Raw genomic sequence first — 14048 nt, 5'->3', positions numbered from 1 at the left:
CATATTCTGTTCTTATGAGGGCATCTTTCAGCATCTGGAGGTGTCTGTTGCGATCCTCCTCATCTGAGCAGATTCTGTGTATACGGCAGGCTTGTCCGTAGGAGATGGCTTAGAAACATAGAAAAACTACAGCACAAAACAGGCCCTTCGGCCCCACAAGTTGTGCCGAACATATCCCTACCTTTTAGGCCTACCTATAACCCTCCATCCTATAAAGTCCCATGTGCTCATCCAGGAGTCTCTTAAAAGACCCTTTTGAGTTTGCCTCCACCACCACTGACGGCAGCCGATTCCACTCGCCCACCACCCTCTGTGAAAAACTTCCCCCTAACATTTCCCCTGTACCTACCCCCCAGCACCTTAAACCTGTGTCCTCTCGTAGCAGACATTTCCACCCTGGGAAAAAGCCTCTGAGAGTCCACCCGATCTATGCCTCTCAACATCTTATATACCTCTATTAGGTCTCCTCTCATCCTACGTCTCTCCAAGGAGAAAAGACCGAGCTCCCTCAGCCTATCCTCATAAGGCATGCCACTCAATCCAGGCAACATCCTTGTAAATCTCCTCTGCACCCTTTCAATCTTTTCCACATCTTTCCTATAATGAGGCGACCTTAACTGAGCACAGTACTCCAAGTGGGGTCTGACGAGAGTCTTATATAGCTGCATCATTATCCCCGGACTCCTAAACTCAATCCCTCGATTGATAAAGGCCAGCACACCATCCGCCTTCTTAACCACCTCCTCCACCTGCGGGGCCGATTTTAGAGTCCTATGGACCCGGACCCCAAGGTCCTTCTGATCCTCTACGGTACTAAGAGTCTTTCCCTTTATATTGTACTCCTAACACTTCTTTAACGTGTTTATGGTGGAAGTTGGAGAAGTGGAGCATCATGAGGTTATCCGTGGACTTGCAGTACAGTGAGGTGCTGAGCTGACCATCCTTAATGGAGATGCGTGTGTCCAAGAATGCAACCGATTCCGGAGAGTAGCCCATGGTGAGTCTGATGGTGGGATGGAACTTGTTGATGTCATCATATAGTTGTTTCAGTGATTGTTCACCATGAGTCCAAAGGAAGAAAATGTCATCGGCGTATCTAGTGTATAGCATCGGTTGAAGGTCCTGTGCGGTGAAGAGGTCTTGTTTGAACCTGTGCATGAAGATGTTGGCATATTGAGGTGCAAATTTGGTCCCCATGGCTGTTCCGTGTGTCTGGATGAAGAACTGGTTGTTGAAGGTGAAGACATTGTGGTCCAGGATGAAGCGGATGAGATGTAAAATTGCATCTGGAAACTGGCAGTTGTTAGCGTTGAGTACTGAGGCTGTTGCAGCAATGCCATCATCGTGGGGGTGCTGGTGTAGAGTGCCGAGACATCCATTGTGACGAGGAGTGCTCCTGGTTCAACTGCTCCATGTGTGTTGAGTTTCTGTAGGAAGTCCATAGTGTCGCGACAAAAGCTGGGGGTTCTTTATACAATGGGTTTCAGGATGTCCTCGACATAGCCAGAGAGGTTCTCGCACAGGGTCCCATTGGCCGATACACGAGGACGGCCTAAACCGGGATGTTGGGTTTATGTCACACTATCAGTAACCCTCACAGCTTGCCTCCTGGACTTGCAGAATCTCACTGGCTGTCCTGTCTGGAGACAATACCCATCTCTTTAACCTGTGCCTAATGCTCCCTCCACTCACATTGTCTGTATCTTTAAGACCTGGTTGGCTGTAGAGATTCGCATTCTAATCAGTATTCTGTAACTTGATTTTGTGTCTCTGTATGCCCTGTTTGAGAGCAGATATCCACTCCATCTGATGAAGGAGCAGCGCTCCGAAAGCTAATGGCATTTGCTACCAAATAAACCGATTGGACTTTAACCTGGTGTTGTTAAAACTCTTACTGTGTGTTCAGAAGGAGGCCATTCAGCCCATCAAATCTGTACTGATCACAATCCCATCCCATTCCTGCAACTCCACATATTTCCCCTGCTAATCCCCTGACACTAGGGCCAATTTGGCATGGCCAATCAACCTAACCCACACATCTTTGGAGTGTGGAAGGAAACCACAGGAGGAGATCCATGCAGACACGGGGAGAAAGTGCAAACTCCACACAGACAGCCACCCAAGGCCGGAATTGAACCTGGGACCCTGGCGCTGTGAAGCAGCAGTGCTAACCACTGTGCCACCGTTTCAAGTGTGTTGCTGTTGTAAGGAACATGACAACCAATTCACACAGCAAGCTCCCACAAACAGCTCTGTGATAATGTCCAGGTAATCTGTCTGTCTGACCCCCTCTCTCTCACATGTTGGTTCACTGAAGTAAGGAAAAGAGCAGATGGGTGAAGGCAGGGGGCAGTGGGACTAAAGAACAGGCCAGGAACACTGAAGAAGGCTGGGGTGGAATGTTGGTGGTAGGCAGGGGAGGAGGAGGGAATGACAAGTGAGGATGTGGCAGCAGCACCAGGCAAATGTCACAGAGTTTGAAATCGCAAAGGAAAGTCAAAGGAAAAATGGGAGATAAATAACTGTGCTGAGGGATTTACTTTTTATCTCACACCTTTGGGACAGCCTTGTGCTTTACAATCATTTCAGCACTCGTGAACTGCAGTCACTGTTCTGTGGATAATCAGGACAGACAGGTTATGCACAGGAAGATCCCACAAAGAGCAGTTGGGCTACATTTGGTTAACTATCACTGCAGGCAGTCCATTCCACACCCCAACCACTCTCGGAGTAAAGAACCTACCTCGGACATCCAACAGTGGGGATGTGGGCATCATTGGATGCCAGCATTTATTGCCCTTCTTTAATTGCCTTTGAGCAGGTGGTGGTGGGCTATCTTCTTGAGCTGCAGTCCATGTGGTGTAGGTACACCCACAGTGCTGTTAGGGAGGGATTTTGACTCAGTGACAATGAAGGAACAACAACATATTTTCAAGTCAGGATACTGTGTGATTTGGAGGGGACCTTGCAGGAGGTGGTATCCCAGATATCTGCTGTCCTTGTCCTTCTAAGTGGTAGAGGTCATGGGTTTGGTAGGTGCTGTCTAAGGAACCTTGGTGAGTTCCTGCAATGCTGTAACTGCGCATCGGTAGCGGAGGGAATGGATGTTTAAGGTGGTGGATGGGGTGCTGATCAAGCTGGCTGCTTGACATATGTCCAATTGAGCCAAGGTCATATTGCTGAGTGATTTGATTGGCTTAGTTTTTGCCTTCCTTTAATTGGTAGATTTTTTCACACTAGTCAAACTTACAGATTTCTTTTTAAAATGAGCAACAAATTAGAAGAGATCTGAGCCAATCATAAAGCATGACAGAGAGAGTCTGTGATAGGTATCAATCAGTGAGCACTTTACAGACTGGCATTCCAGTCTGAGCCCTGACTGACCCAAACATTGGTTTGAAGAATTTTAAAGGGGTTATGCCCTATGGTCTTAAAGGGACAGCCATCTTCACCTTTGCAACAGAATTATAAATTGTACATTACCAACATAATGCTCCTGTGGGTATTAAACAGCACGAAGTCTAAATCAGCGCCACAGAAGATTTGCATACAGAAATACATGCTGAAACATACATACATCACACTCCAGATGTCATTATCTTGATACCAATGGAAAATAGACTTGGAAAAAAATCAAGGAGAAGCCAGTTGAGCTGCAAGTTAACATCTACAAGCAGCAACGAGTATCTGAATTTCAGCTATTGTCTTAAAGGGGCAGGCCAGGTTAGCAGCTAAATGTAATTCCCAGCCTTCAAAATGCTACTAGAAATCCACTAGTGTTATTCTGTACCCATTATTCTTACATCATTCAAATCATTCAAAACTCCCAATAAGAACATAAGTAGGAGGAGCAGGAATCGACATACTGCCCCCTATTCAGTAAAATTGTGCCAAAACCTTGACCTCAACTCCATTTCTCCCACCAATTCCTCAATCCCTTCATTCCCTTAAGTGCCCAAAAATCTATCCACTTCACTCCTGAACACATTCAATGACTGAGCTTCCACAGACCTCTGGGGTAGAGAATTTCAAAGATTCACAACTCTCTGAGTAAAGACATTTCTCCTCATCTCATCCTAAATGACTGATCTCTTATTCCGAGACTATAACCCCCTACTTCTAGATCCTCCAACCGCAGGAACCAGCCTCCGAGTACCTACCCTGTCAATCCCTAAGAATTTTATACATTTGAATGAGATCACCTCTCATTCTTCTAAATTTCAGAGAACATAGGTCTTACTACTCAATATCTTTTCATAAAACAGCCCGCTCAACTCAGGGATCATTCGAACAAACATTTCTTGCACCCCCCTTCTGAGGAAGTATGTCCTTTGCAATAAGGCCTAATGTACCATTTGCCTTCCTTATTCCTTGTTTTACCTGCATATTAGCTCTGTTTTACAAATCCGTTTGAACACCAAAAATTCATACTTTCATCTTTACAAGATATCTTGCTTTTTCATTCTTACTCCTATGCTTTCCCACATTGTACTCCATCTGCCAACCTTCTTATCCAATTATGTAACCTATCTATTGTCCCATTGCAGCCTCTTTGCACCCCTTCACCATTTATATTCACTCCAACCTATGCAATGCCACAAACATGGATACTTGACAGAGTGTAAGGAACCAATAAAGAACGTCAATCTGATCCTCACACTTTCCAGAAGTTATACACGGCCATCTCAAAAATGGCCCATTTATTCCTACTCTCTATTTTCAATTGTTAGCCAATCCTTAATCCATACAGATCTTTTACTCCCCAATCCCATGAGCCTTAATCTTGTGCTTGTGTGGGATATTATCAAATGTCTCCTAAAGATCCAAATACTCTATAACCACTGGTTTCCCCTTATGTACCTTAATAATTTACACCCATGTGGGGGGCTGGTTAGCTCATTTGGCTAAATGACTAACATATGGTACAATATGGCACCACCAGCACAGGCTTCAATTCTCCCATTTGGGCTGAGGTAGACCAGGCGCCTATGGAGACCCTCACTATTGAGGATGCTAGAGGAGAGAATTACACCCTCAAAAAATTCTAATAGATTTATTAAGCACAATTACCCTTGCATGCTGACTCTTCTTAGCATATTGTGATTTTCCAAGTACCCTGTTAGCAAATCCTTTTGACTCTACTGTTTTCTGGAATATTAGGCCAACTGGCTTATAACTTCCTGTTTTCTCTCTTCTTCCTTTCTCGAACAATGAGATTACAGCTGGTAATTTACAATCCACAGGAACTGTTCTAAAATCTAAATAGCACCACTTTTCCACTCGAGTTTCTATTCCTCAAGGAAATATATATATTCATTGAGAATTATGAATTATTTAAAATTTTGTCATTGCATCTTTTAATCTAATTTACCAATCTACCTCAGCCAACTTGCAACTCACTCCTTTGTAACTGGCTGTGTGCAAAGTTAAGACCCTAGTTATGGACTTGATCACATCACTGTCAACTCAACCTGAAATTTCTGTCAAATTATGATCACTCTTCCCTAGAGGATCCTTTACTATATAATTACAATCAACTCTATTTCATTACACAATACATAGATCTACAGGTCTGTTCCCGAGTTGGCTCCTTGGCACATTGTTTTAGAAAATTGTTCATGTGCATTCCATGAACTCATCCTCCGAGTTTTATTTTGCAATTTTGTTTGCCCAGCCTAGTTGAAGATTGAAGTCCCCCATGGTTATTGTATTACCCTTGTATATGTTACTCTAATTTCCTGATATTTATGCTGTCCAACAATATGATTAAAATTCAGCAGTCTATGCAACATCCTACAAGTGTTTTCTACTAACTCAACATCTAGATTTTCCAGGGTAAATTCTTTTCTCCCTGTAGCCTTCGCCAATTCTTTACCCCACTATTTTTTCCATTTTGCCTATTTTTTCTAAAAGTCAAATACCCTTATTTAATGTCTTCTAGAAATCCAAATATGTTGTCTCTACCAACTTCCCTGTATCTACCCTCCTACTTACTACCTCAAAAAAGTCAAATACATTTGTTACATACAATTTGCCGATTAGTAGCCGACTTTAGTCACCTATCAATCACGCCTCAGTAATGGCTACTGGACCAAACTCATTTGTCTCTATTTGTGACATTAATTTATCAATCTTGTTAAAAATGCTTCATGAAATCTGATATTGCACCTTTTATTATATTTCTCTGATGTGCTCTTAGTCACTAATACTCCATTACTGTCATTAAGCTCTCTGTCCCTTTCTGACATCATCTGCTTTACTTTACCCAAACTGCCACTTTATTTCACAGCCTTGACATTTTCTTTCAGACTTAAAGATCTACCCTTGTCTGAAATCTCCCTCCCGATTATTAGCTTAAAGCCCTATCTACCTGACTGGTTATTTGATTCACTAGGGTAGCAAGTGAAGCTCACCCCAGCAGAACAGCTCCCTCTTTCTCTGCACAGTGCTTCATCTATTGAAACCTTACCTCCCACACCGTTCTTTCAGCTATGCACTTAAACAACTTGACTGTTGCCCCTCTGCCCATCTGTGTGTGGCTTAGTTTCGGAGATTTTGTACCCAAGAGGTTCTGCTTTTTAAACTCCACTCTAACCCCCTCAGCAGAGCCTTATTCCTTGTTCCGTGGTTCCTCCATGGACCATGACAACTGGAGACTCCCCTCTCCTTCAGCAAGGATATATATCCTTAACCAAGGCACCTGGCAGGCTACATCGTCTTTGAGACACCCAATCATGGTTACAGAGAGCAGCATCTATCCATCTGAATGTGCTATCTGCTACCGTGATCACATTTCTCTCTGCCAGCTTGACTGCCCTCCTGTACCATGGTGCCATCGCCTATATGCCCACTTTCATTACTGCTTTTGTTCCTATCCACACTGGTAGCAACCACCTATACGAACTGGGCAATTGCAAAGACTGAGACCCCTCCACCACTGCATCCTCCTGTCTCTGATTACTGAACAATCTAAATCGCTCCATAATAGAAGAGCTGTGATTGCCTATCGGGTCAAAATGTCCAAGCAACTCACCGCCACTCCACCCCCCCCCCCCCCCCAACCATCCCCCACCCCTGATGCCCCTCAATGTCTGCCCGCTGAACTCCAGCTCAACAACACTGAGCCAAATCACCTGGTGCTGAAGACATGGCAGGTGTGGTGGCCCGAGATCACACTACTTTTCACAAAGCCTGCAACCACATCTGCAAAATCACTATCTAGCCTACTGTTATATCATTAATTAAAGCTTTATAGAAGTAATTCACTTGGTATATCTTCAGTTTTTTTTAAATGGCTAATTAATTTAAGAAAAAGTCTTGCATTTATATTTTCACCTTTCGCAATCACGGGATCTCCCAAAGTGATTAACAGCCAATGAAGTTCATTTGACGTGTAGTCACTGTTGTAATGTAGGAAACGCCGCAGCCAATTTGAGCAATTAGTCCCACAAACAGCAATGAGATAGTGAGCAGATAATCTGTTTGTGTGATGTTGATAAATATTGCCCAGGACACAAGCAGGGAGAATTCCTGAGTTCTCATTTGAAAGAGTGCCCTGGGATCTTTTATATCCACCTGTGTGAAAAACAACAATCATCTTTTCCCCTCCCACCAAATTTTCCCACTCTCACCAAATTCTCAACTATTCACACAGTTCACAGTACCCTTTGTGAATGCATTCCTCCAGTGAGATAAAAGACAACTGCATAATCGTGGCATTTAGTATCGATATCATCAGCTCTGATTCATCAACACAAGAACATTCTGATTTTTTTATAAAGGAAATTTCCAATAATGTGACATAAGAAACAGGTTGTCACCAAGAAATTATCAACCAATCAGCTGTGGCGTCATGCTGCGTGTATTTGGGTAGGTGTGGGCAAATAAGGTGTCAGTCAATTTTACAAAGAAAAACTGACATTTCTTTTAGTTTGAATGGTTTTGTTGCCATCTGAAACTCAAGTCCGGGTTAGGTTCTTGTCATCATTCTGATCCATTATTTTCTCACTCCCTCTCCCGAGGGAGCCAATTCCTCCTGGGGCTCCATTTAAGCACTGTTCCTCTGGTGACTCAAAAGCATTGGCAGCCCCTCTCGTGCCACCGCCATCCTTGGCAGCCTCTCTGGTGCCTCAGTGGGCTGAACATTGGCAGACCCTGCCATTTCTCGAGCAAGTGTCCATGTTTTGGGTATGAGCCAGGTAACAAGTGCTGGGAAGTCACTGCACTGTGCAATGCCAAGCACCAACCTATATCCACCCCCCACCCCCTTCCCCCCCCCCCCCCCCCATACCCATACCAGTTTAACCTCCAGCAGCGGGTCATTAGGTATTGACTATGAAACTCTCAACCAAGCACCATCAGCAGGTTTCTGCGTCAACCTCACCCAAATTCAGAAAAACATGGCAGTGCATTGAGTGCCTGATTCACCAGTCATGCATTTCCAGGACAAGTACTTTAAAGAAAAACAATAAATGCCCATTATCCGACCACCCTGTACAGTGGCGACTGATAACAGAAAAGGCAGCTTTTGTTGCATGGTGCCAGTGAGTAATGTTACTGGTGAACTATGCTGCACAGAGTTCAAGGGTATTAAAAATATAGAAAGTAATGTACTGATCACACAATAAAACTGTTCTACAGTGTTCAGTATTGAAGAAAATTCTGTAGGATTCCAAGGGAAACCCTTTGGATCTTGAAGGACTTTGTTTCAGCGACCTATTCACGATAATGTTTTTCCTCAGTTCAGGCATTCCCTTCCTGCATTCCATTAGCGCCCTGTCCAGCAATGTGGCAGATCCTCGATGAACCATGCTGGTTTGGTCCCTCCTCCTCAGACGGATGACTGTCTTTGCCTTCTTCCTGGATCCCAGCTTGAATGCCGTTGCTCTCTCCTTGCTCCGTCTCCGGGACCCCCACCAGCTGGGTTTCCTGGGCTACCCGCTCTGTGTCCTTCTCCTTCTGCCCTCGCCATCTGTTTATCTAATGATAAAGGACATTGTCCAAGTGAGACAACTGATATAGTATTTAATAAGAGGCCACTCTCAACCCGTCTCCTGCTGCAGGTGGAATCTGCTAGCTTCATGAGGCAGGCAGATCCCACAACACCACTGGCAACAAGTCCATCAAACACAGAACCTTCTTTCCCCAGTGTATCTGCACTAAAGCTGCAATCACCATTGCATCCCTGACTGTGGTGTCTCAAATGCAGCACACGCCCAGTACAAGCTGGGAGTGCTGGAACCTTCCAATGGTTAGGAGAGCCAGGCCTTGAATTGCTGGAGTTTCCAAAGTCTCCAATCTTTGGAACTGTTCCAGAGAACCTGAAGTTGCTAGACCTGCCAATGTTTGGGAATGTCCTGACAGGTTGGGATCACTGGACCTGCCAACGGATGGGAATGTTCCAGCCAAGTCAGGATTGCTGAACCTGCCAATGGTTGGGTATATCCCAGTTAGGCTGGAATTCCGGGCCCTGCAATGTTTCAATGCCCTGGACAGGTTCAACAGACTGAGCACACAAAACCTTCCGCAATCAAACAGAAAGCTCTGAGCCACTCACATGCATGGCTGCTCCAGCTCTGCTGTCTCCAGGGGCACCGAGTGGCAAGCACGCTTACTGAGCAGAAAGGGGCACCATCTCACAGTTCACCATTACTGAGCACTACACAAATAACTAGGTGTACTGACCTGTCTTTGAAGTAAGTTCCAAGCTGGGTCCAAATAACCTGCAGAGAAGGACATGCCTGTTACTAGAATATGAACATCCTCGCTGACTCACTTGAAGTCATTTCCTGCTCAACTTTGTCAAGATTTTAAACGTTTTCAGATTCCTTTCTTTTGTTCTGAATTCTACTATCAGAGGGGAAAGTGGCTCATCTTCCCACCACCACCACTGCCCCCCCTCCCCACCCCACCCCCCCCTCACCACCACCAATTGTCTTTTGATCAGATATTCCTTAAACTCTGGATCCCTGGACAAAAAGGACGAAGTCTCTCATTACAACTCATCCCAGATAATCTCCTGAGGTATCCACACTGAATTTTCTCTCACAAGATAGGTATATTCTTCCTGGGACAGGGGTAGCCAAAGTAAACGAAACAGAATAGCGCATGTGAGGGATGAACAGTAATCTGTCTGATTGGAGGACGAGTGCTCACTCACTTTTATAATCAAGAAAAGCCTTGTACCTTTTAAAAATTCATTTATGGATTGTGGCCTTCACTGGCCAGGCCAACATTTATTGCCCCTCCCTAGTTGCCTTTCAAAAGGTGTTGGTGAGCTGCCTTCTTGAACCGCTGTAGTCCCTGGAGTGCAGGTACACCCACAGTGTTGTACGGGAGAGAATTTCAGGATTTTGAGTCAGTGACAGTGAAGGAACAGCGATATAATTTCAAGTCAGTGTGGTGAGTGACTTGGAGGGGAACTTCCAGCTTGTGGTGTTCCCATGTATCTGCTGCCCTTGTCCTTCTAGATGGTAGCGGTCGTGGGTTTGGAAGGTGCTGCTTAAGGAGCCTTGGTGAGTTCCTGCAGTGCATCTTGTAGATGGTACACACAGCTAACACTGTTCATCTGTGGTGGAGGGAGGGAATGTTTGCGGAAGAGGTAGCAATCAACTAGGCCATTTCGTTCTGGATGGTGTCGAGCTTCTTGAGTGTTGTTGGAGCTGTACACATCCAGGCAAGTGGAGAGCATTCCATCACACTCCTGACTTGTGCCTTGTAGACGGTGGACAGGCTTTGGGGAGTCAGGTGGTGAGTTACTCTCCACAGGATTCCTAGCCTTTGATCTGCTGTGGTAGCCAGTGTTTCTATGGCTAGTTCAGTTTCTGGCCAATGATAACCTCCAGGATGTTGATCATGGGGGAATTCAATGTCAGCCTTATCTTTTGCACTGGTGTGTTAGGCTGCTCCATCTTTGAGGATGGGGACATTTGTGGAGCCTCCTCTTTCAATGAGTTGTTAATTGTCCACCACCATTCACGGTTTGATATGGCAGGACTGCAGAGCTTAGGTCTAATCTGTTGGTTGTGGAATTGCTTTATCTATTACTCACTGCTTATGCTGTTTTGCATGCAAATACTCCTGTTGTAGCTTCACCAGGTTGACAGCTCATTTTTAGGTATGCCTGGTGTTGCTCCTGGCATGCCCTCCTGCACTCTTCATTGAACAAGGTTTGGCCCCTGACTCGGTGGTAATGGTAGAGTGGGGGATATACTGGGCCAGGAGGTTGCAGATTGTGGTCGAGTACAATTCTATTGCTGCTGATGGCCCACAGCGTGTCACGGATGTGCAATCTTGAATTGCTAGTTCTGTTTGAAATGTATCCCTTTTAGCACGGTGGTAGTGCCACACAGCATGATGGAGGGTATCCTCAATGCGAAGATGTGACTGTGTCACCACAGGTACAATGTCACTCCTACCAATACTATCACGGACATATGCATCTGCGGCAGCAGGTTGGTGAAGATGAGGTCAAGTATGTTTTTGCCTCCTGTTGGTTCCCTCACCACCTGCCGCAGTCCCATTTTAAAAAATTCATTCGTGGGACATGGGCGTCACTGGCTATTCAGCATTTATTGCCCATCCCTAGTTGGCCTTGGAAGGCAGTTGAGAGTCAACCACACTGCTGTGGTCTAACAGCTATGTCCTTTAGACCCGACCAGCTCAGTCTGTGGGGGTATTATTGAGCCACTCCTGGTGATGGACATTGCAGTGCCCCACCCAGAGTACATTCTGCCACCTTGCCACCCTCAGTGCTTCCTCCAAATGGTGTTCAAAATAGTGAGTGCTGAGTCATCAGCTGAGGGGGGGGGGGGGGGGGGGGGAGACAGTATGTGGTGATTAACCAGAAGTTTCCTTGTCCATGTTTGACCTGGTACCATGAGACTTCATGGGTTCCAGAGTAGTGAAGACATGTATCCATTAAGTCCATTTTGATCACCCTATCTAGTTTTGAACTACTTTTCATTATCTTGTGTACTATGTTACAAATCCCATTGTCCATCAAACAGCCACGGCTTGTCCCCTTCTGTAACTTTGCCATTCCTGTGAAGCACTTTGGAATATTTTAATACAAGTTGTTGTTGCTGATGTGCGGAATTGAAAGATCTGACATATTTGGGGCAGAGCTAATCTAAAGTTTCTAATGAGATAGAAATAGATCTAACATAAATTATATCCAGTTTCCATCAAGAGGCATAAATTCTGTCTTTAGTTTCACATAATATTGTGGGAGTAGTTTTAACATAGAAGCTGCTTTTACTTTCCACAATCAAGGAAGGTCATATTTTTATAGTTAAAGCTTGGTCCAATTTGAGAATCGACAATGTTTGTTGGAGTAAAGGACTTCCCCTGTACAGAACTGGGGCACAGGAATCTGAGGTGCCACAGCAACATGACTGGTGAGAGTTTGTAATTATAACATGGCATATTTATATTGGCAATTTCCATTCTGAATAGGAACAGAGGAATTTATGATGGTAAAAGTTGCCACAAAAGTGGAATCATAAACAATAGCAACACAAAGTAAGGATGCGCAGACAGGAAGTACAACAGGCGTAAGTATCTTAGTCAGTTAACGATAGGTTATATTAACCAGGATTAGTCTTTGAGACTCGCTCCTCATGGAAATTGACAGGTTTGTAATAACGGCGATTCACATTGCGACACAATGAATAATGTGAGCAGGCTTTGAGTTTAAAGCAGATTTTGATGTTTGTTTTACTCTTTTTAGTTTACTGGTTTACCTTTCAGTAATTTCCAGATTTCTAGGTCAAAATTAAACTGCCTGGTCCAAAAAAATGGTAAAGCTAGCTAATTGGCAGCTAAAACTAAACCACACACCAGCACTCTTTAAACATCTAGGTCAGCCAGCTACATTGTGAAACATCACAACAGACACAGTAACTTACCCAGCCTGCTGCAGATAAATAAAACTATAACGATGATAAGAAGCAGAACCAAACAGATAACTGCAGCTTTGTAAGATTCATTGTTCTGGAACGGGACATCTGAAATGAAAGGTAAATGTTTATTAGTCTGATCCCGAACTGGATGTAGTTAAGTCCTCACTATAATTAGCTTCACTTTAAGTTATTTCGCTATAACATGGACTGTTTTTTTGATTAATATTGCCATTTCTGATATTAAGTCATTTGCACTCTAGCCTGCCACCCCCCTGTACGGAACTCTGGGCCAATTACCACTATGTTCTGATGCTGGAGCCACCATCACCATAGTCACCAGAGGTCCAAGCTCTGTCGAGGCAGTGAGATTCAAGATCTTGAGAGCAGGAGGGCAGCGCAGTGATGGGAAGCAATTGGCCACTGAACTGTGAGTAACCCGGGTGGGAGCGAGCAATCCCTGCCTTCTTCAAGGGCTTCCCTCAACCCCCACTTCTTCAACAGTCTGAACAGGGGCTTGGTCCCTGCAAACTGTCCGGAAAGGAGTCCAGGCTCTAGAGGGAGAGAGACAATGGGAAAGGACAGAGAAAGAGAGAAAGTGTGGGAAAGGCAGAGAGAGAGAGTGGGAAAGGGGACAGAGAGAGAAAGAGAGAGAGTGGGAAAGGGGACAGAGAGAGAGAGAGAGAGAGTGGGAAAGGGGACAGAGAGAGAGTGGGAAAGGGGACAGAGAGAGAGAGAGAGAGTGGGAAAGGGGACAGAGAGAGAGAGAGTGGGAAAGAGAGAGTGTTTAGGAAAGGAGAGAGAGAGAGTGGGAAAGGGAAGAGAGAGAATGGGGAAGGAAAGAGAGTGGAAAAGGGGAGAGAGACAAGCACACAGAATGGGAAAGGAAAGCAAGCAAAGATTTGAGCTGAGTTTTACAAGTGCTGTGGGTGAGACACAGAAGCTGTGCTGTTCAGAGCTACCCATCCTGACAGGGGAGCTCCATTTCCTATTCTCTGCAGTCAGGAACATGCTCCCTTTCTCAACAACAATTTGTATTTTAAATCTGGGAGACATAATGGTAGCACGGTGGTTAGCACTGCTGCTTCACAGCTCCAGGGACCTGGGTTCGATTCCCGGCTTGGGTCACTGTCTGTGTGGAGTTTGCAC

General features: G+C 44.9%; 1 protein-coding gene across 3 annotated transcripts in view; it reads right to left on the bottom strand.

The window, feature by feature from the left end:
- Nucleotides 1-5673: 5673 nt before the first annotated feature.
- The window catches only part of LOC144508455 (tumor necrosis factor receptor superfamily member 5-like), a 61970-nt gene continuing 53595 nt past the window's right edge, over nt 5674-14048 (bottom strand). For all 3 annotated transcript variants that reach the window (XM_078236384.1, XM_078236386.1, XM_078236385.1), the window contains 3 exons: nt 12909-13007; nt 9685-9722; nt 5674-8979 (listed from right to left, as the gene is read on the bottom strand). In XM_078236384.1, coding sequence (XP_078092510.1) covers nt 8743-8979; nt 9685-9722; nt 12909-13007 — 374 coding nt within the window. In that variant the 3' untranslated portion in view covers nt 5674-8742. The remainder of the gene's footprint in view (nt 8980-9684; nt 9723-12908; nt 13008-14048) is intronic.

Source organism: Mustelus asterias, chromosome 20 (assembly GCF_964213995.1).
Source record: "Mustelus asterias chromosome 20, sMusAst1.hap1.1, whole genome shotgun sequence".
NCBI lineage: Eukaryota > Metazoa > Chordata > Chondrichthyes > Carcharhiniformes > Triakidae > Mustelus > Mustelus asterias.
The sequence above is the reverse complement of the archived record's forward strand: the minus strand, read 5'-3'. Positions and strand labels throughout refer to the sequence as shown.